Consider the following 19,823-nt stretch of genomic DNA (forward strand, 5'->3'; position numbering starts at 1 on the left):
ACAGCATTAGGAAGGTTTCAAGAACCACTGGTCTAAATGTTAAGTGAAGATTAGTGAATGATCAAATTCTGTGTTTGGGATGTAAGCTCTGTGGCCCATTTCTGGTGCTTTTCCAAAGGACCCAGGTTCAATTTCTAGCACGCATATGACAGCTCACAACTGTCTATAACTCCAGCACCAGGCAAGGGATCTGGTGCCCTCTTCCAGACTTCCTGGGCATTGCACACACATGGTGCACAGACATACATGCAGACAAGACATCCATCACATAAAAATTATAAAAATAAAGGGAGAAAAGTCTTGCGGAAGGAGCCAATTCATATAAAAAGTATTTAATATAAAGAACATTAAAGCACAAAAATGCTGATGACATACGACATATGATATTACTCAAATTTCCCTTTACCTGACAAGAATTATTTGAACAAAGACTGCTAAGCCTCGCCTTAGTCACCGTTCTTAAACAAACTTTCCAGATCACCCAACATAGAGAAGACAAGAAACTAAGTGAAACCAAACAAATGAAAGACCGTGTTCTTAAAAATAAATAGCCAATGTGAAGTTTTCAGATTTCAAAATAGCACCATTGGAAAGGAAGGAGATGTTGTTTCTGTTTAAAGTACCTGAGCAGGTGATATGCCAAAATTCATGCACTATAAGCTTAGGTTGATTTTTATTGTTGTTTGGCATGGTTTTTGAAACAGGGTTCCACATAGACTAGGCTAGCCTCAAACTCACTATGTAGCCAAGGCTGGCCCTGAACCCCTAATCCTCCTGCTTCCACCTCTCTAGTGCTGGGATTACAGGTGTTTGCCAGGACATCTGGCTGTGTGGTTGATTTTTAAATCTTCGTTGCAATCTGGAGTGGGAAATTAAAAGAGAATTTTTGTTGTTGTTGTTGTTTGAAGTACAACTTTAACTAAAGAGTCAAAAGACACCTGATGGATAGCAGATGCACACACGGACCAGCCAGAGTGTGTTCCTTGATTTCCGCCATGTCTATCACCAGTCGGGGACCTCGACCACGAAAGGCGTTTTCACATCTATCTTGCCACTGTTGACGATGGTGCAGTCGGTAAGTGGGCGGTCATGGTCATCCGTGGCTTGAAGTTCTATGGAGTGTACCACAGTCTGGCAAGAGAAAAACAGGAGACCTGTGGCTCACTGGGGGTTGGTAGCTATGACGGTTCACAGGAATAACCAGTCCAATTCCAGAAGTACAAATGGGAAATGTTTGCTGTTATTACTCTTTTGAGACAGGGTCTCGACTATCAGGCTGGCCTAGGACTTGCTATGCAGCTGAGGGTGACCTTGATCTTTTGATAGTCCTGCTTCCACCTCCCACGTGCTGGGATGGCAGATGTGCACCACCACCACCACAGGTTTAAGTGGTGCAGAGGACCAAACTCAGCACTTCCTATCTGATCAGTAAGCATCTACCAAGTGAGCCACATCCCCAGCCCTGGGACATACGGTTCATCATTTAAAACCATGCAAGCTGAGGAGCGCTGCTTTGCAAATAACTCCAGCATTCTCCTTATCTGCTACTGTCAGTCTTCAAAACAATGCCATTGGGAGTGGAGCACCTAGGAGATTATCCTGGGATTTTACATACACATGCAATAATATATACATATACATATATATATACATATATATGGTGTGCATGTAATAAATATGTGTATGTGTGTAAGATATGTGTGTATTATATGTATATATGTGTGTTATTATATGTACACACACACACACACACACACACACACACACACACACGCTCTATCAGTCCACTCAGAGAGAATAAAGGTACTTGTTTCTCAGAAACTCAGATAACATATATTTCCCTATTTCTTTAATAATAAACACATGTTACATTTGAAAAAGTCTTAGCTAGCCTTGTAAATCATAGCTCTAATAAAAGGTATTTCAATTGAACTGCTACAACCCATTGTAATTATTAGCATGGTATTGGGTTGGTTTCGGCTCTTCCCTTATCCTAGTCTAGACATGCAATGCAGACCAAAAAGCATGTGTAAAGTAGCCAGCCTCTGACTTGACTTATTTGGAGATGACTTAAGCCATTTGTCTAGCGGTTGATCTGTCATGGATGTAATTCAATCCCAAGTAGTAGGGGCCCTGGAGGGCCTCTCAAGCCCGTGAACCTAAGGGTCACAGTGAAAGAGGGAGCGTGCTGTGACCAAGAAAGTCATTTCTGATGAGTTCTCCAGGGTGCGGCTCAGTTTCTGGCCTTTGGTTGGGGGACGGGGATCAGGACAGCAGTAGAAATAGGTGAGAGAACCACAGCTAGTGAGGTGCTGTGTAAACTCAGATGACCCAGAGCAACTCACATGCAAATGAGACCCAGGGACACAAAACGAAGGGGATGGGAAGCCAGGGTCGCTGAGCTGCTTTATGTTTCAACTGGACACAAACTAGTCTCCTGGGAAAGGGAACCTCCACTGAGGAACTGCCTCCATCTGTGGGCATTGTCTGTGGGACATTTTCTTTGTAGATGATGGATGTGGAAGGGTCCAGCCCATATAAGCAGGTGATTTTGGATGATATAAGAAAGCAGGCTGAGCAAACCATGGAGAGGAGGCCAGTAAGTAGCATTTCTCCATGACCTCTACTTCAGTTCCCTGGATGATGGATTCTAATTTGAAAGTCTGATAAATCCTGTGTTGGCTAATTTTATGTCAACTTGACACAAGCTAGAGTCACAGAAGGGGAGAGAGCTTCAGTTGAGAAATGCCTCCATAAGATCTGACTGTGGGGCATTTTCTTAACTGGTGATTGATGGGGAGGTCCCAGCCCATTGTGGATGGTACTATTCCTGGGTTGATGTTCCTGGGTTCTGTAAGAAAGCAGGCTGAGCAAGCCATGGGGAGCAAGTCAGTGCCCCTCCATGGCTTCTGCATCAACTCCTGCCTCCAGGTTCCTGCCCTGTTTGAGTTCCTGTCCTGACTTCCTTCAGTGATGAACAGTGACTTGAAAGTGTAAGCCAAATAAACCCTTTCCTCCCCAGTCTGCTTTGGGTCATGGTGTGTCAACAATATAAACCCTAACTAAGACAAATCCTTTACTTTTCAAATGACTTTGGTCAGTGTTTTATCATAGCAATAGGAAAGCTAACCAGGATACCTGGACACTTGGCAGAGGCTGAGAGAGATGTTCTGGGAAGCTACAGGACAAATCCTGAGAGTTGAGAAGAATGAGTATTTTCAGAAAGGAGTTATGAGTTGGATCTCTTTGTTACTTTTCAGTGAATAACTAGCAATGTAGAATTTACAAAATTCACAAGGTACCTCCCCAAAGTTATATAAGGAATAACTTGTAGGTAAAAGGGTCTCTTAAGACAGCTAAGTTGCTAGGAAGTCATTCATAGAGCTTTAAGGTTGTAGCTTTTTGAATAGCTGTCCATGCTGGGATAACTAGCAATGTAGTTTTTCATTGTATTTTCAAAGTATATGTGAATAGATAGATTGACAGAAAGACAGACTAACAGACAAACAGATCGATCATGTGTGTGTGTGTGTGCATTATAGCATGCATTTAAATGTCCTTTTTAATACCAAATAATATTTCATTGAATGCATATTCAGTCCCTAGTTTGATTATATTTCTTAAATTAACTTAAGTACCTAACTTCTTCAATGTCTGTTTTGATGCCTCTAGCAATTAAAATACCATGCCATATGTAATTTATTCACCTTCAAAAACTCAAGTCACAGCTGGGCAGTGGTGGCACACGCCTTTAATCCCAGTACTCAGGAGGCAGAGGCAAGTGAATATCTGTGAGTTCAAGGCCAGCCTGGTCTACAGAGTGAATTCCAGGACAGCCAAGGCTACACAGAGAAACCCTGTCCTGAAAAACAAACCCAAAAAACCCAAAAACCCAACAAAAACAAAAAACTCTAGACACCATACAAAGGCTATCTAATAACGCATTTGAATATTCAATGACTTACTGAAGGTCTCCTCATAAGCATAAAGCTTTATAAGAGTGGAGAAAGATATATCAAATTACCATCCCATCCAGGACTTTTCCAAATACGACATGTTTGCCATCCAACCAGGTGGGCTTGGTCAAGGTGATGAAGAACTGGGAGCCATTGGTGTCGGGGCCAGCGTTGGCCATGCTGACCCACCCAATGCCATAGTGCTTGAGTTTGAAGTTCTCATCAGGAAATGTCTCACCATAAATGCTTATACCTGGGTAAGGCCAAAGAAGGAGGGACAAAAGCAAATGTTAAAAGCGAACTCTTCAGAGAAACTGAAGCCTGTCATGTAATCAGTTAATAGTTTCCCACAGGTGACAGGAATGAGGCTAGGCAAACGTAAGCAGTGAAAGGGTAGGTCAAGCTAACTCATTAAGGAAATAGGCACCAGGGTCTAAACTGAACAGAAGAAGGACCTTACTATGGCACAAGATGAAAGTACCCATGGCCTCAAGCCAAAATTTGACCAAATAAATCAGTGATTTCATTTTGAAGGGAAGATGGCATCTGAAAGCAGGGTAGAAAGGTGTCTGAGGCACTCTTGGGGCCCTGTCTCTGTTGTATGCTCAGATGACTTGTTCTAGGTCCGTCTCATCTCAGCACCCATCCAGCTAACCAAGCACTGAGTGTATACATTGGTTTAACCCCACAACAAACCCATGGAACAGGCCTTCTCGGTCCTGGTTTTCGCTGGGAACGAGTTACAAAACTGGCCAATAGCAGAGCAGGACTGCAGCATCTGGTTCCCTGACTCTATGCCTACTGCTTTTTCTTATCTCAGCACCAAGAGCAGTAGCAGCTAGTCTGTAACTGACAGGTGTGACCTGAGAGCCCATGGGACACAGAGGATGATGGAGACTAGGAACATCCACGCCCTGGAGCTCCGGCAAAGCAGCAGCCACGACGAGAACCCTTTCCCCACAGCATCAGTGTGGACTGTGAGGGCCACCCTCCCCATGTTTCAGCCCTTCAGGGGCCTGTCCTGCCTACCTCTCCTTCTGACAGTCTGTTTGCCCAGGAATTGCCAACCGAAAATCCTGGCTCAGTTAGAAGTACCAGAAGTGGAATCAAAGCCAAGAATTTTAAAGCTGACTGTCTAGGACATAGGAGATGGCCTGGTGGATAGCTCTGCCCACAGAGAGGTCGAGGCGAAATGGTCCAAAATTTACTCTCTTCCAAACTCAGAAAATGTTAACCTAAGATCTCTTCCTCCGCCCGCCACACACATATACACACTGAGCAGGGAAGGCAAAGAAGAGAATCAAAACAGGAAAAGAGGTCAAAGTAAAGTTGCCGCTGTTTCTGCCGGACTCTGGTAAGAAGGCAGGAGCAGGGTGAGGATGCAAATGCTACAGCCAGCTGCACAGTTGCCTGGGAGCAGCTGTTGCGGCAGCCGGGTTGCTCCTATGCATGGTTCTCAGCAAATCTCATCCCCAAGGAACCTGAGTGCCTCTCTCTTCTCCACCCTGCACTTCACACCTGTACCCACTATGGTAAGATTTTTTTTTCTTGTTTTGTGGTGCTGGGGGTTGATTGAACGCAAGGCCTCATGCATGCCAGGCAAGTGCTCTACCACTGAGCTACAGCCCTTGCCTTTTGTATTTTTACAAGAACTAAAACTCAATCTTCAGAATGTGTATGGCAAATGGAAGGGTCAAATGGCAACAAAAAATAAATAAATAAGCCATTGCAACAAATGCAATGTCAAAATAATATCTGAAAATAGCCTAGGGGCTTCTTTAAAAAGTTAGCCATGACAGCTACCAAAACCAGCATTTAACTCTGAAGTAGATTTAAGTTCTGTCTAGATGCTTGGATGGTATGTGCTCTGAAAAAGTATGCTCGCTGGAGAGAAAACACTCCTGGAATTGGGCAATTATGACCCTCGGAGAGATAACACAGGGTAGTTTGAAACTAGAAATCTAAGTGTATCTTCTATTGAGCTTTGCTTATAAAACTTAGTTTGTATTACATTTGTTGATGGACTTAAACATTTTTTTATTCCTAAAAGGGCCAACCACAAAAGAAAGCAGTTTTGGCAGAAGAGGCAAAAATTGACCATCATCTGCCACCAACATGCCAGCGGTGTTCTTCTGGCCCCTTCCCCTCCACACCCACACTGCCTGCTGGCTGCCACACCAGCATAGGCACACCTTTGTTTTAGTTTCCCTTTCCATGGCAAACATTTTTCTGTCTTCTACATACCGAGCAAGATCTGATTGGTGCCTGCAAAATATCCTGCCAAATGACTGTCGCCATCCTGTGTAAAGGCCACAAAGGATCAAGGAATCCTGCTTAACCTCAGGAGCACCTCACTTGTTCAGATCTGCCAGGATTCTGGCGCTAGGCCTCTACAGCTCCATCCTTCTTAAAGAACTGGAGTGGGATCTGGGCGGTGGTGGCGCACGCCTTTAATCCCGGCACTTGGCAGGCAGAAGCAGGCAGGTCTCCGAGGCCAGCCAGCCTGGTCTACAGAGTGAGTTCCAGGGCATCCAGGGCTACACAGAGACCCAATATCAAAAAACAAACAAGCAAGTAAACGCAGAACTGGAGTGAGCTTTATGGTTTTGCCCCACAATTGTGAGGCCCTGTTGCTTAGGTTTCAGCTTGGCAGATGGGAAAGGAGAAAGGCAAGGACAGTGTTACCTCCGGTGCCATCCCTCGCGGTGAAGTCCCCTCCTTGAATCATGAAGTCCTTGATGACACGATGGAAGATGCTTCCTTTATACCCGTAGCCTTTCTAAAGAGATGATTTCAATTGAATGCACAAGTAGAAATAACCCTCATTGAAAGGTGAACCGTGTTTATCCCGAAAATGAGAACATTTGAACATCTACAGAACTTGACTACGTTCTAGCCATTCTATACCAGGGAAAGTTTACCATTAACTGGCCAAAATAACGGAAATACAGGAATCAAGTATTAATGGGAATAAGTAGAAAAAGAACACTCTGCATTTTCACTGGATGTTTTTCCTCTCAATTTCTCAAAGTCTAAGGACACTGAGTAACTGAGTAATTTTAAGAAAACAGTTTTTAAGAAAAAAGTAAATTTAAGAAACAGAAAAGTCTAAGGTGTCACACACTCATCTGATATGTCAATTGCCATTTTTTTTTCCAGAAGACATCTTTGGATCTTGTTTTAAGGAAGATCCACACTTGTACTCAGTTAAAGCCAATGAGGCTGGGACAGACCTCTCCTGTTGCCAGAGCCACGAAGTTTTCCACCGTCTTGGGTACCACTTTTCCAAAGAGGCCAATCACAATTCTACCCACATCTTTGTCTCCAATCTTCACATCAAAGAAGACCTGCGGGTAATTGAGATGCAGAGTAGAAGGTCACCACATGAAAAAGACAGAAATCTGAGCTAAGTCAAAATTAAATCTGAAAATTGGTCCCCATAGGAAAGCCTGCCCATCAGTGTTTTATGAGAGTCCAGAAGCATGAGGCTAGTTAGAAGTGCTGACGTAACACTGTGTGGGAACAGTTCATTCCCAAATATCCACTCAACAAACATTAAGCACCACATACGGGTCAAGCATGTACTAGGTACTGAGAAAGCGTGATTTGGTATGGCCAGAGTCAGCTTGTAAAGTCTTCAATATAACCCCAACCCCTCGAGCCCTAGAAAACCACAGCTCTGCTTCTCCCCGTTCCCTGCTTTGTGGATGAAGATGAGAACAGAGACTATTGCTCTTCTCTCTGCTCCTGGCAGGAAGAAATATAAAATGGTGAGTGCTGAAGGCTACCTATCCATTTTTTTTTTTTTTTTTTTTTTTTTTTTTTTGTCATTTCAAACACTCGTGATGAGTTCTTGGTAGACATCCGCAGTCAAGGGACCGGCCAGAGATGACGAAACACAATATCAGTCCTTGGGCAGGCTTGCCACTCACATGCCGGGGCAGTAAGACACCAGGTCCCCAGCAGGACAGCTAACCGCTAACCGGTGTGTGGCTGCCCCCAAAGCTACCGTCCTGTAAACTTCAACCCTGGGTTCAGGTGTCTACTTCTCATGGTCACCCAAGTAGAATTTGTTCTTTCTCTGTCATCTTGGAACAAAAGAAAGATAACACAGCTAGAAATACAAGCCACATTTTTTTTTTCTTCAGATTAAACCTTAAAAGTTCTCTTGGAGTTTCTTTTTTAAAAACTGTTTCACCTGGAATGAAATTATACGCGTTTCGCTTCACCAATCACTATGTTCGGATGATTTGGAGACGGGAGGCTTGAAAAGGCCATGGAGTCAAAGGGCATTCCATTAGCAAGTTTAGATGATACGAACCAATTTACTGTTTGAATGGGTAAAAAAAGACATTCAAGGGATGGCTTTAAAAAATATAAGAAGGGTTGTCAAGGAAAAAAGATGCCTTGCAAATCTAGAAAAATCACTAGGTAAAGACTGTCAAACTCAGCTCAAGGCAAGGACTTCTGCCAATATATCAGAACGCCTGTCACAGGCTGATGTGATATTTAGTGCTTTGTGTGGCATTTACATGTCCACGTGGCCAAAGCAGACACTGTTTTATTATCATTTCTATACAAGAGCTTTACTGAAAGCATTGAAGACTCAGCTCCTCTTCGTGTGAGGTATGACAGGAAACGACAGCCACCCGCGTGGCTTTGGGGACAAAAGGCTGCTTCAGCAGGAGTGAGTCAGGCAGTGAGAAGTGGCTTCTCCAAGGGGTTTCCATGCCCGGGTGAGAAAGAAATGTGGGCAGGAACAGAACAGCTCTGCCAGAGAACCAGGGCTGTAATTTTAAAGAGACAACCAGAAGGATACTTGCAAAGCCTTCCGACTCTTAAACTAAAGGAGTAAATTCTTAGAAAGCAACAAAGTAGGCAGCAGCAGCAGATGGAGAAAACGAACCTGCTACCCAACAGCACCCGCAGTGAAAATCCCATTTTCACACACAGCCCAGCTCACATAGCTCTGAAATTTTTTTCCTCCCAGTTGCCAAGTCCTTCAGCTCCATGAGGATAGTGTAAGGAATCACATCAGAATGTTCCCAGCTCTAACAGAAATGACAAAGTCCAACCTCGTCTAGTCAAGAAATAGTTATTAAATACCTTCAAACAAGGCAAGGTCCCTGCACCAACTGTCCTGAAGGCAGCACATTATTACAGGACAAACCGTACAGTGGGGGACGGAGACAGAGATCAGTGTTAAAAAAAGAAAAGTAAAAAATAACCACAGTTGGTACAAGACAGTGCGTGAGAGGTGCCCAAGAACACTGTATGTGAAGTCCTGGAGGGCGGGAAGGATTGGGAGAGGGCGCTGCGGAGGAGTGGGAGGCAAGGAATGGAAGGCGACAGTCTCAGAGACAATGATGGGCGCATACTTCACCTTACTCTCCTTCCTGGAGCCAAGGCAGCCAGGCAGGCCCCATGTTCTGGGTGCATCAGAGCAGCCTTTCCCATGGCTGGGGCAGGGAGCTGCTGCCGGATCCATGGGGCCTGAGGACTAATGTTACTCTCAGCTTTGCCAGAGTGAAGGGAAGCAAATGAGGCTTTGGGAAGGGGCCTCCCACAGAGCCCAAAGAGGAGAATCTGGACACTACACAGCAGCTCAAGAATGAGGTTCTCTGGAAAGCTGACTGAGATGGGGTCTGTGCTTTACCACCATATGGAATTCTCCCCAGCCCACCTGGGGTTAAGCAGGAACTATTAGGGGGAGAGGGGAGGGGAGGGGAGTGGCCTGAGCTTCCCAGGTAGGAGTGAAAGCATTAGGACCTCAGCCCAAGGGCCCCCTCTTACTAATCTGTGACTTCTCATTAGCAGGGAGCACCTAGAGAATGGAGGCAGTCCGTTCTGATCCCCAGATCTCAGCACAATGCCAACAGAAAGCAGACAAGCCACGTGTCACCCCTCAGGAGGGGAGGTGGGTGCCAGGCGAGAGCCCCTCCTTCCACGGGCCTTGTCTCTGACTTTGTCCAAGCTGGACAAGGAAGGCCTACAAAGTTCCTATCCCCATGAAAGAGAAAACACACACAGAAATGATTTTTTTTTTCAATAGGAAACTAGGCTTTATAAGGCGAATCAGATAAAGTGTCATGGTAAAGGATGGAAGTTGGGGGTGGGGTGGGGACTGGAGTGGACTCCTTGGAAAAGATGGCACCTGCTTTCCACACCATACTTAGTGGGTAGGCATCCCAGACCCTTCTTTTTCCCCCGAGGCGGCCCCTGAAAGTCATTTGGAAATTATGGGGCACCAAAGGTTTGAGGAGGTAGAGAAGAGGAAGGAGGCGCTCACAGAGCCCGACCACCCCCCTGTAGGGTCAATCCCGTGTTGATCTACTTTCAGATTCACCCAAGAAGACACCAAGTTCAAAATGGTTAAACCCAATTCCACTACTAAATGGCCATGGGACCTTCCGGAAGTTAAAATTGAGCTGTGTATCTCATCTATTAGATGGGTGACAAGTGCTTTCAAGATTCATGGATGAACAACACTCAAGAGTGACCTCACACATGAGGGACCACGAACTGAATGAACACTTACCTGCTTTCCCACACTTAATTTGCAAAAATACACATTATAAGCAGATACGTACCCTCCAAATATACACATAATAGCGGATATTTATCATTTCCATACTTTCTACAGAAGAAGGAACAAAGTCTCAGACAATAGATGACTTGCCCAAAGCCACCTGGCCACCACCTCATGGCCACACCACTTCCTGACATGGTTAAAAGTGGGAAAGATGGCAGTGTCAATTTTTACGTACTCTGTGCTGGCCTGGGTATAAAACCCACGGCATTCTCTGGAAAATGGATTCTGAGTCTGCAATCCAGAGCTCATACCAGAGCATCAGTGGGACAGGAGGCTGCAAGGCTGAACTGGAGGCAGGATTCCCTACTGTGTGTGTGTTGGGGGGCAGCCCCTCATGCCTCTTATTTACAGATTCCTAGCTTTAAACAGAGCCATAGTGAAAGACAGGACTGTGGGCGAAACAACATAGACTAGTCACAGCCAGTTAGCCTACATTTCCTTTTTAATGTCTCTATTTTTTCCATTACGCTGAATTGTCGTAAGACATTCATTAAAAAAAGGAACTCAAGTCCCAACCAATGTAGGTCTGTGTGAGGTTCACCTACATACACCTCTGTCTGTCAGAACTCAGTAGGCTTGGTGAAAAAGAAGAAAACAGGCGACAGTCCAGAGACCAGAGCCCGAGCCTTAGTGACAGTGCAGTAGATGTAGTCAGGACGCCCCGCCCCGCCCCGCCCCCTCCCCCGCAGGCGTGGCCTTTCTTCTGTAGACTTTCTTCTAGTCCTAGGCTGCGCCACGGGCTGGCCAGGAGGTGTCCACTGTAAGTGGTTGGGAACTACTGCAAAGACGCCTGCTGACTTGCTCCGAGTAAGTAGATCTCCATCAGTGCATTTTAAAAGCTCTCTGGGTGAGGTGTTTCCAACATTACCAGGGACAGACCCTGAAGAATTACCCATTGTTAATTCACACCTACTTAGGCATCATGCTCTTTATCTAACTACCCTACTCCCCCTTTTCATCTAAGCTTTGCGGGAACCCCTGTTAATTATGCCTCCAATATGTACTTCAAGTTCCTTGTAACCCATTCCCAAGATGACCACCCTGATCCAAGCCACCATCTGGAGTGCTAGCATGGAGCCCCGAACGGCCTCTCAGTTCGCGCTCTGAAGTGACCACAGAAATTTATGAGCATATATAAAATCATGTCATTTCCATGTGCAAAGCCCTCCAGCCACTTTACCATGGAGCAGTGGTTCGCAACCTGTGGGTAGAGACCCCTTGAGGGTGGGGGTCAAACGATCCTTTCACAGGGGTCGAATATCAGATATTCTGCATATCAGATATGTACATTACAATTCATAACAGCAGTAAAATTACAGTTATGAAGTAGTAACGAAAAATAATTTTATGGTTGGGGTCACCCCAGCATGAGGAACTGTATTAAAGGGTCACAGCATTAGGAAGGCTGAGAACCACTGCCTTAGGGTAACCTGTGAGTCCTAAGAATGACAGCCTTAATGGCCACGCTCCTAGCCATTCCTTTTAAGGCTGTTTGGAGTCTTTCTCTTACTCATCCAGCCTCATCTCAGGCCATTCTGCCCACAGTCCTGCCCCCAAAGACAAACTGTCCTTTAGGTACACTCTGAGCCAAGAATGGCTTTCCCGCCTGGAGAACTTTGCACCAGCAACTCCCGTTGGCACCCCGGCCTTGCACCAGCAATTCCCATTGGCACCCCGGCCTTGCACCAGCAATTCCCGTTGGCACCCCGGCCTTGCACCAGCAATTCCCGTTGGCACCCCGGCCTTTGCCACCTTGGCTTTTCCTCACCAGTCAAGTGTTTTTAAATGGCATCCAACCTATATTAGGTTCACTTCCTTCAACAGTTCATAGTTGTATGAATTTTATGCTTATGCTTTTATCTGAAATGGTACCTGCAGACCAAATCTGTGTTAGTTGTGTGGCTTGCACGACTTTTCCAGTTTAGATACCTAAAAGATCAAGGGGTTGCCTGAGGATGGATGTTACTCTAATCACGATGGCTTTCGGGTCTCAGGAGAGTGACACTGGGTGCTGGGCTGACTTCTCTCTTCTTGCTGGCTCTTTGGTTGAGTCTGCCATGGAAGATTTAAACCTTCTGCTAGTCCTGAGGTATCATTTCCAGTGGCAAAGCAGACCGGTCATTAAGACCACTTACCACTGGTCCCACCCCATTTCAAGGCTGCTTGTTTTTTGTTTTTTTTTCTTTTTCCCTGGACATAGTCATTACCCCACCTCAGCAATCCCTCCCTCCCTTTCTCCTGGCACCTTTTCTTTATCTTCTATCCTGGGGTAAAACAGACTGAAATAGAACTTCAGCAGTGAACACTGTATGGACTAAATTCCTGGCGATTCCCCACCTGCCTCCCTTAAGATTCAAAGTGTCACCTCGTCAAGCCTGCCCAGGACTCAAATCAGGCCCGTCACAAAGTTAAAAACTGCAAACTTGAAGGGTGACAGTTCCTAAACAAGGGAGGAGGACAGGTCTCAACTGAGCCTGTCCGGGACCTAGGCTCTTCCCAGCGGGTGACGTCTTAAGCAGGAAGCCTGTCCCCTCCCCTCACATTCTTCCAGCTTTGTTCCTGGCCAAGGAAGTACTCCAGCAGCCTCCCTTCTAGAAGAAAGGGCCTGTGGGTTCAGGGAACTTGTCCGGGGTCCCAGACTGCTCACGTTGGACCCTCCCGGACCACAAGTCCAGACAACTGGCGGCGGGGACCGCGGGAGTTGGCCCTGTAGCCCGGGTGGCGGAGCGCACCATTAGCTCCTCACAGACGTCCCCTCCCGCTTGCCGCGTGGCCACCTCCAGTCCCAGCCAGTCTCAAGTCCCAGTTAGTCCCTCCTCTAGCCCCCATTCCCGAGTTCCCTCCAGTCCCAAACAGTATCCCCCCAAAGTCCCCGCCAGTACCCCCCGCCGGGAGTCCCTCCTCTCCAGCCCTGCCACTGCGGTGGGGTCGCCTAAGCGCCCCGGTGCCTGGCCCGCAGGAGGGGAAGTTGCAGGAGCCTGAAGATCACCTTGGCGGTCACCGAGGGACCTCGCTTTCGGACGCCCGAGGACCCCGAAGAAGACACCAGCGCGCCGAGCCCCAAGCAGAGCACCGTGGCCAGCAGCAGACGGGGACCCGGGATCATAGTGAGCGGTGGCAGTGGCCGCGATGGCACGGGCGCAACCTTGAGGCTCCGGGACTGTGGTCGGACTCTTGGCCGCCTGCGCCTGCGCGGTCCCGGTGGGGAGGGTGGTGGATCCCGGCTGGGCGGGAACCCTGGGCGCGCTCCTCCCAAGTTCAAACCGGTGGCCGGAATTGGGGTCTCCGAGGGCGCGGCTTGGTAGGGGACGCCCGGGGCACAGTGAGCCAGGCGGAGCCGCGGCGCGCTTGGATCCTGGCAGAGAGCCAGATGCAAACGCGGCTCCTTTGAGACTTGGAAGTTCTGAGCACCGCTTTGTCCTGTCCTTCGGGGATTTCTGGGAGGGCTGCATCTTGTTTCTCGAGATGGCCTTTCGCAGAGTCATTCCGCCTTTGAAGATCTTTGGGAATCCTGATTCAGTCCTCTAGAAAAACTTAAGGAGATGGAGGCATTTTGTGCGGACGCTGACTCTGTCGCCTTACCCACAATTTTCTGGGCAGCCCTTACATAGGCCCAAAACCAGTCCCAGATAGAGTTCTTCCCTTCGAAAACAAAGTACTCAAGCTGGGCTTTGAGGTGTAGCTGTAGGATTTTTCGAGACAGGGTTTCTCTGTGTATTTTGATGCCTGTCCTGGATCTCGCGCTGTAGACCAGGCTGGCCTCGAACTCACAGATATCCTGGCTCTGCCTCCCCAGTGCTGGGATTAAAGGCGGTGTTACCACTGCCCGGCAGGGTGATTTTTTTTTTTTTTTAAACAATCTTACGAGTTACATATAGGAAACTTAATAACTTGAAGAAAGACTCAATTCATTTCTTTTTAAATGAAAAAACTCAAGTTGCAAAACCATATTGAAAGTCTGACTTAACTGAAAATAAAGATTAAAAACAGCACTTTAAAAATTGCAGTGAGAAGGCTGGGTGTGTGGTTCAGACAGCAGAGTGCTTGCCTTGCAGGTAGGAAGCGGCGGGGTGGATCCCTAGTACAATATAAACTGGGTGGGGCAGCACACACCTGTAATCTCAACACTTGGGAGGTAGAGGCTAGAGGATCAGAAGCTCAAATGTATTCTCATCATCCTTGGAGACATAGCACATACCAGGCCAGCCTGGGCTACGTGCGACTAGAGGGGAAGGAGGCATTTACAATAGCTGTAGTGATGGAAATATACATCTTTGTCTTCTCTGTAGTTTTCTTAATTCTCAGGGGTTCCACCATGAGGATATAAGTATTTTATAGCCTGGAAAGGGCCATTTTAAAACGATACATTTTGGCGGGGCGTAGTTGTGCACGCCTTTAGTCGGAAGGCAGAGGCAGATGGATCTCTGTGAGTTCAACCAGCCTGGTCTACAAAGTGAGTTCCAGGACAGCCAGGACTGTTATATAGAGAAACCCTGTCTCAAAACAAACAAACAAACAAACACCCAAAATAAATACAAACAAACAAATAAAAATCAAACTACATTTGAAGTATGAATTCAGAAGAGCGTTTTAGTCTAATATAATGTCACTAAAATTAAATTTTAAAAAAATTGCTAGTATTCCCCCTCCCCCCAGTTTAGGGCTAATGCCATAATTACAAACCAAGACTGTCTTTGGGTAAGTAAGCACCTGGGAATCTGAGAGTCTATCTAAAGACACAGAAGCATTTCTTACAGACAGGAGATATAGCTGCTACATTAGAACACTTTGGAGTGGTTTTCCTAATTGAGTCCATTGAAGACCTGGGTACTTTCTTCCTCACCCCTCCCCAAGAAGGAATCCCCATTGAGGAGCAGGGCTGTCTGTCTGAGACCAGGGCTGCTGGGTAGTGACTGTATACATTTATTCTGTGCTTCTTAGCACTGTCTCTCTTATCTGAAGCAAACACCATGGGAACTGGGATCGTGGCTGATTTTATTCCCCCTGATGTCTCAGGTCTAGCACAATGTCTGGAATAGAATGATGAATACTGACCAATGTTTGTGAAATGAATGGTGTCCATTTCTCTACCAGTACCCTGCCACCCCCAGGCAAAGAAATGCTCTCTAGAAAGGCCATGGCTCTCTCATGTAGAAACTCCTTATGTACCTCCTTTCTATTACACCTTTTTTTCTTCTCAAAACTCCTTGCAGTCTTGACTTTTTACACACAGTTTCCTTCCAACTTTGTACCAATCGGTCTTAGAGTATACTTTTTTTTTTTTTTTTTTTTTGCTTCAGCTTTTCTTGTGAAATTCATCGGTGTTTGGTACATCGTTTTGGTGCAAAGTGCCTCGTAGTGACAACGCATTCTTTTAAAAATATTTATTTTTTTATTCTTAAAATTATGTGTGTGTGTGTGTGTGTGTGTGTATCTCTGTGGGTATGCGCAACATGGGGTGTGGCATTTGTGTGCCTCCCCCCATAAATAAAAAAATTAAATACAATTTATAGCAAAAATGATGCATTGAGATTCCAAATACTTACGATTGTGACCTTATTTGGAAATAATGTTGCCAGTGTCATCAATATTAAGGTAAGGTCACAGTAGCGTAGGCTGTACCTACTGTCATGTGACTGGTGTCCTTATGAAAAGAGGAGAAACATCCTCAAAGAAGAATACTGTGAGGATGGAAGTGAAGACTGGAGCTATGAACAGAAACAGCGGAGACGGCTGGTACCCACAGAATCTAAGAGGCAAGGAAGAACCCGGAGTCCTCAAAGGGAGCATTTTGATTCTAGACTCTAACCTTCATAACTGTGAGGCCGTATAGTGCTGTTGTTTAAGTGACCTGGCGTGGGGTACCACATCACACAGGCCTAGGAAGCTCACACATCTTGTCTTGGTTCCAATCCCAGAAGGAAAACTTTTATGTTTCTCCATTAATTATATTTGCTAAAGATTCTTTCAGAGTACATCTTTTTTTTTTTTTTCAGATTAATAAAATTACTTTCTAACCCTAATTACTTTTTGTTTTTGTTGTTGTTGTTTTGGTCCTGAGCTTGATTTGAATTCTATCAGCATCATATATTAAAATTAACTGGAGCACTAAAGTGATTTTTCCTTATTCTGATAATGTGATGAGTTATGCTGATTTTCATATTGTTACCAAATCTAGATTTCTGGGCAAATACATCCAACGTGTATAATATTAGCTTTTTTTTTTTTTCTTCCACATATTAGTAGATGTGGTTTACTGGATTTTTTAAATTAACAAACTTACTAAGAACTTGAAAAAAAGAAATGTCTTTTACCTTGAAGTTCAGGCTAAACACAATGAAGTATAGTTCTGGCTTTCCAATTTAAACTACATTGATGCTAATATGCAAATCTACTAATCTTATTTTTAGGAATTTGCATCTGAATTTATGAATGAGGCATGGCTGAAATTTTCTCTTCCTGGGGTTTCCTGTGAGTTTTTGTGTCCTGGTTCCTCTGGCCCCTTGCCGTGACAGTGACCATGAGCAGCGCTGAACTTCAAAGGTCTGGAGAGGATTCCCATTTCTCCTTCAAATGCTCTGAGCAGCCCCTGGGCTCCTGGGTTAACTTATCATAAAGTTCCAAATATGTATTTGCAAGAAGTCAGTTGAAGAATCATCTGTAGCTAGAGTTTTCCTACCTTGCCCACAGTCAGGACAAATCTTTGTCACCCGCCAGTCCCGCAGCTGCTCAGACCCAACCAAGTAAACACAGAGACTTATTTTGCTTACAAACTGTATGGCCATGGCAGGCTTCTTGCTAACTGTTCTTATAGCTTAAATTAATCCATTTCCATAAATCTATACCTTGCCACGTAGCTGGTGGCTTACCAGTGTCTTCACATGCTGCTGGTCATGGCGGCAGCTGGCAGTGTCTCTCTGCCTCAGCCTTCTGCTTCTCAGAATTCTCCACCCTCCTTGTCCCACCTACTTCCTGCCTGGCCACTGGCTGTTCAGTATTTTATTTATTGACCAATCAGAGCAATTTGACATACAGACCATCCCACAGCAATCATCTAAATTTTCTACTCTGTCAGTTTCTACATAGAGTATTTTTTAAAGGAATAGTCAATTTATATTTAAATTATTAATGTAAAATTGTATAAAATATCATTTTATGATTTTATAGGTGGGTAGGACCTATAATAATGTTTCCTTTTTTTTCTTTTTAACTTTATTTGTTATTCTCCTGCCCCCCTTGAATATTTTGCCCAGGAAGCTGCTGAAAAATATAATATATTTGATATATCATATTTAATTTATGGTCTCTATTTTTATTATATTTCCTCTTACTTTCTAGGACTTTCATTTACTATTTTCTATCTTCTTGTGTGTGTGTGAGTATGTGTGTGTGTGAGTGTGCACCAAAACAGCCTGAGGTATGTGAAAGACCCTGTCTCAAGAAAACAAAACAAAATAAAAAAAATATTTTATCCCTGAAAGTTTGGCCTAGGCAGCTCATGAAGTGTGTGTGTGTGTGGGGGGGGGGTGTATCTGGGGATATTACTGTTTCCAGAGGAAAACCATGGGTTATATACAGAAAATGTGTTTGTTAAACTTAACTTTTGGCAAGTAAATGCCAAAGATCACTAATACCTACTCGGTATGTGATAAGCTTTTTAAACTGAGAACGTTTTCAAGTGTTAGGCTGAGGGAAGTGTATAGTCACCTAAGATCACCAAGAGGCTCTGGGAACTACTGGCCAGGACCTAGGATTGCTGTGACATTGTTTGGCCCCTCCTTTGTTTTTATATTTTCCATGCATAGCACTTTTTTTTTCCGGAGCTAGTAGTATCTCACCCCACTCCCTACACACACACACACACACACACACACACACACACACACACCTTCATGAGCTGCCTAGGTCAAACTTTCAACGATAAAGTATTTTTTGTTTTGTTTTGCTTTCTTGAGACAGGGTCTTTCACAGGTCTTTTCACCGTTTCTCAGGTTTTGCTATGCTGCTGAAGATGACCTTGAACTTTTCCTCCTCCTGGTTCTACCTGCCCCGTGCTGGGATGATAGGTGTGCATCCCCACCCAAGTTTATGCAGTGCTGGCCATCAAACCCAGGGCTTTATATATGCCAGGAATGCATGACAAAATCTTTAAGAGATTAAAAACAATTTTGCTTTAACTTGCCTGCCGGGACAAAACTACCCCACCACTCCGTGTGTGTGTGTGTGTGTGTGTGTGTGTGTGTGTGTGTGTGTACATGTATGTAGGCTAGAAATTGACACTACCTGTCTACCTCTAAACCACTCCACCTTGAGTTTTGATACAGGGTCTCTCACTTAACACTACAGCTCACCAATCCCACTGGATTGGCCGGCCATCAGCATCTACAGATGCCCCGTCTCTGGCTTCCCAGCACTGGGACTTCAGGGCTAAGCTGCTGCTCCTGATTCTTTATGTGTGTGCTGGGGATTTGAACCTAAGTCCTTGATCTTTTCTGGCAAATAGTTTACTGACTGAGTCATCCTTTGACACCTCTTTTTTTTTTTTTCAGATTATTCAGATTATGATTATAATTATTTTCCATCATAACATTACAGGATACAACATAGGAAAGAGTTAAAAATACAGATGTAGGGCCTGGAGAGATGGCTCAGAGGTTAAGAACACTGGCTGTTCTTCCAGAAGTACTGAGTTCAATTCCCAGCACCCACACATGGCTCACAACCATCTGTAATGAGATCTGGTGCCCTCTTCTGGCCTGCAGGGATACATGCAGGCAGAACACTATACATAATAAATAAATCTTTAAAAAAAAATACAGATGTAGTGAAATAGTAAGACCACATTGGTGAGAAGGTACTCCATGAGGAGAAACATGGAAGTTATATACAACAAAGAATAAGAGCACATTAATTGAACATAAACAGGAAACTGTATGTTAGCCACAGGAGTCAAGGGATAACAGTAATCTTTCAGGAACTGTAGTAGTTTGAATGTAATTGGCCCCCATAATCTCATAAGAAGTGGCACTATTAGGAGGTGTGGCTTTGCTGGAGTGGGTGCGGCCTTGTTAGAAGAAGTGTGTCACTGTGGGGGTGGGCTTTGAGGTTTCCCATGCTCAGGATACGGCCCAGTGTCTCTGTCCATTTTCTGTTGCCTGCAAGATGTAGGATTCTCAGATATTACTCCAGCACCGTGTCTGCCTGCACACCGCCATGCTCCCTGTCACGATGATAATGGACTGAACTTCTGAAACTGTAAGTAAGCCACCCCAACT

At 45.1% G+C, this 19,823-nt stretch overlaps 1 protein-coding gene across 1 annotated transcript; it reads right to left on the reverse strand.

Moving 5' to 3' along the window:
- Positions 1-316: 316 nt before the first annotated feature.
- On the reverse strand, positions 317-13,744 carry Ppic (peptidylprolyl isomerase C). The gene is made up of 5 exons (XM_006987487.4): positions 13,538-13,744; positions 7,190-7,303; positions 6,642-6,735; positions 4,025-4,209; positions 317-1,131 (listed from the first exon to the last, which is right to left on the reverse strand). Exons 1-5 carry the CDS (start codon positions 13,652-13,654, stop codon positions 1,003-1,005), a joined length of 639 nt encoding a protein of 212 aa, XP_006987549.1. The 5' UTR covers positions 13,655-13,744; the 3' UTR covers positions 317-1,002.
- Between the last annotated feature and the right edge of the window lie 6,079 nt (positions 13,745-19,823).

Source organism: Peromyscus maniculatus, chromosome 19 (genome assembly GCF_049852395.1).
Source record: "Peromyscus maniculatus bairdii isolate BWxNUB_F1_BW_parent chromosome 19, HU_Pman_BW_mat_3.1, whole genome shotgun sequence".
Classification (NCBI taxonomy): domain Eukaryota; kingdom Metazoa; phylum Chordata; class Mammalia; order Rodentia; family Cricetidae; genus Peromyscus; species Peromyscus maniculatus.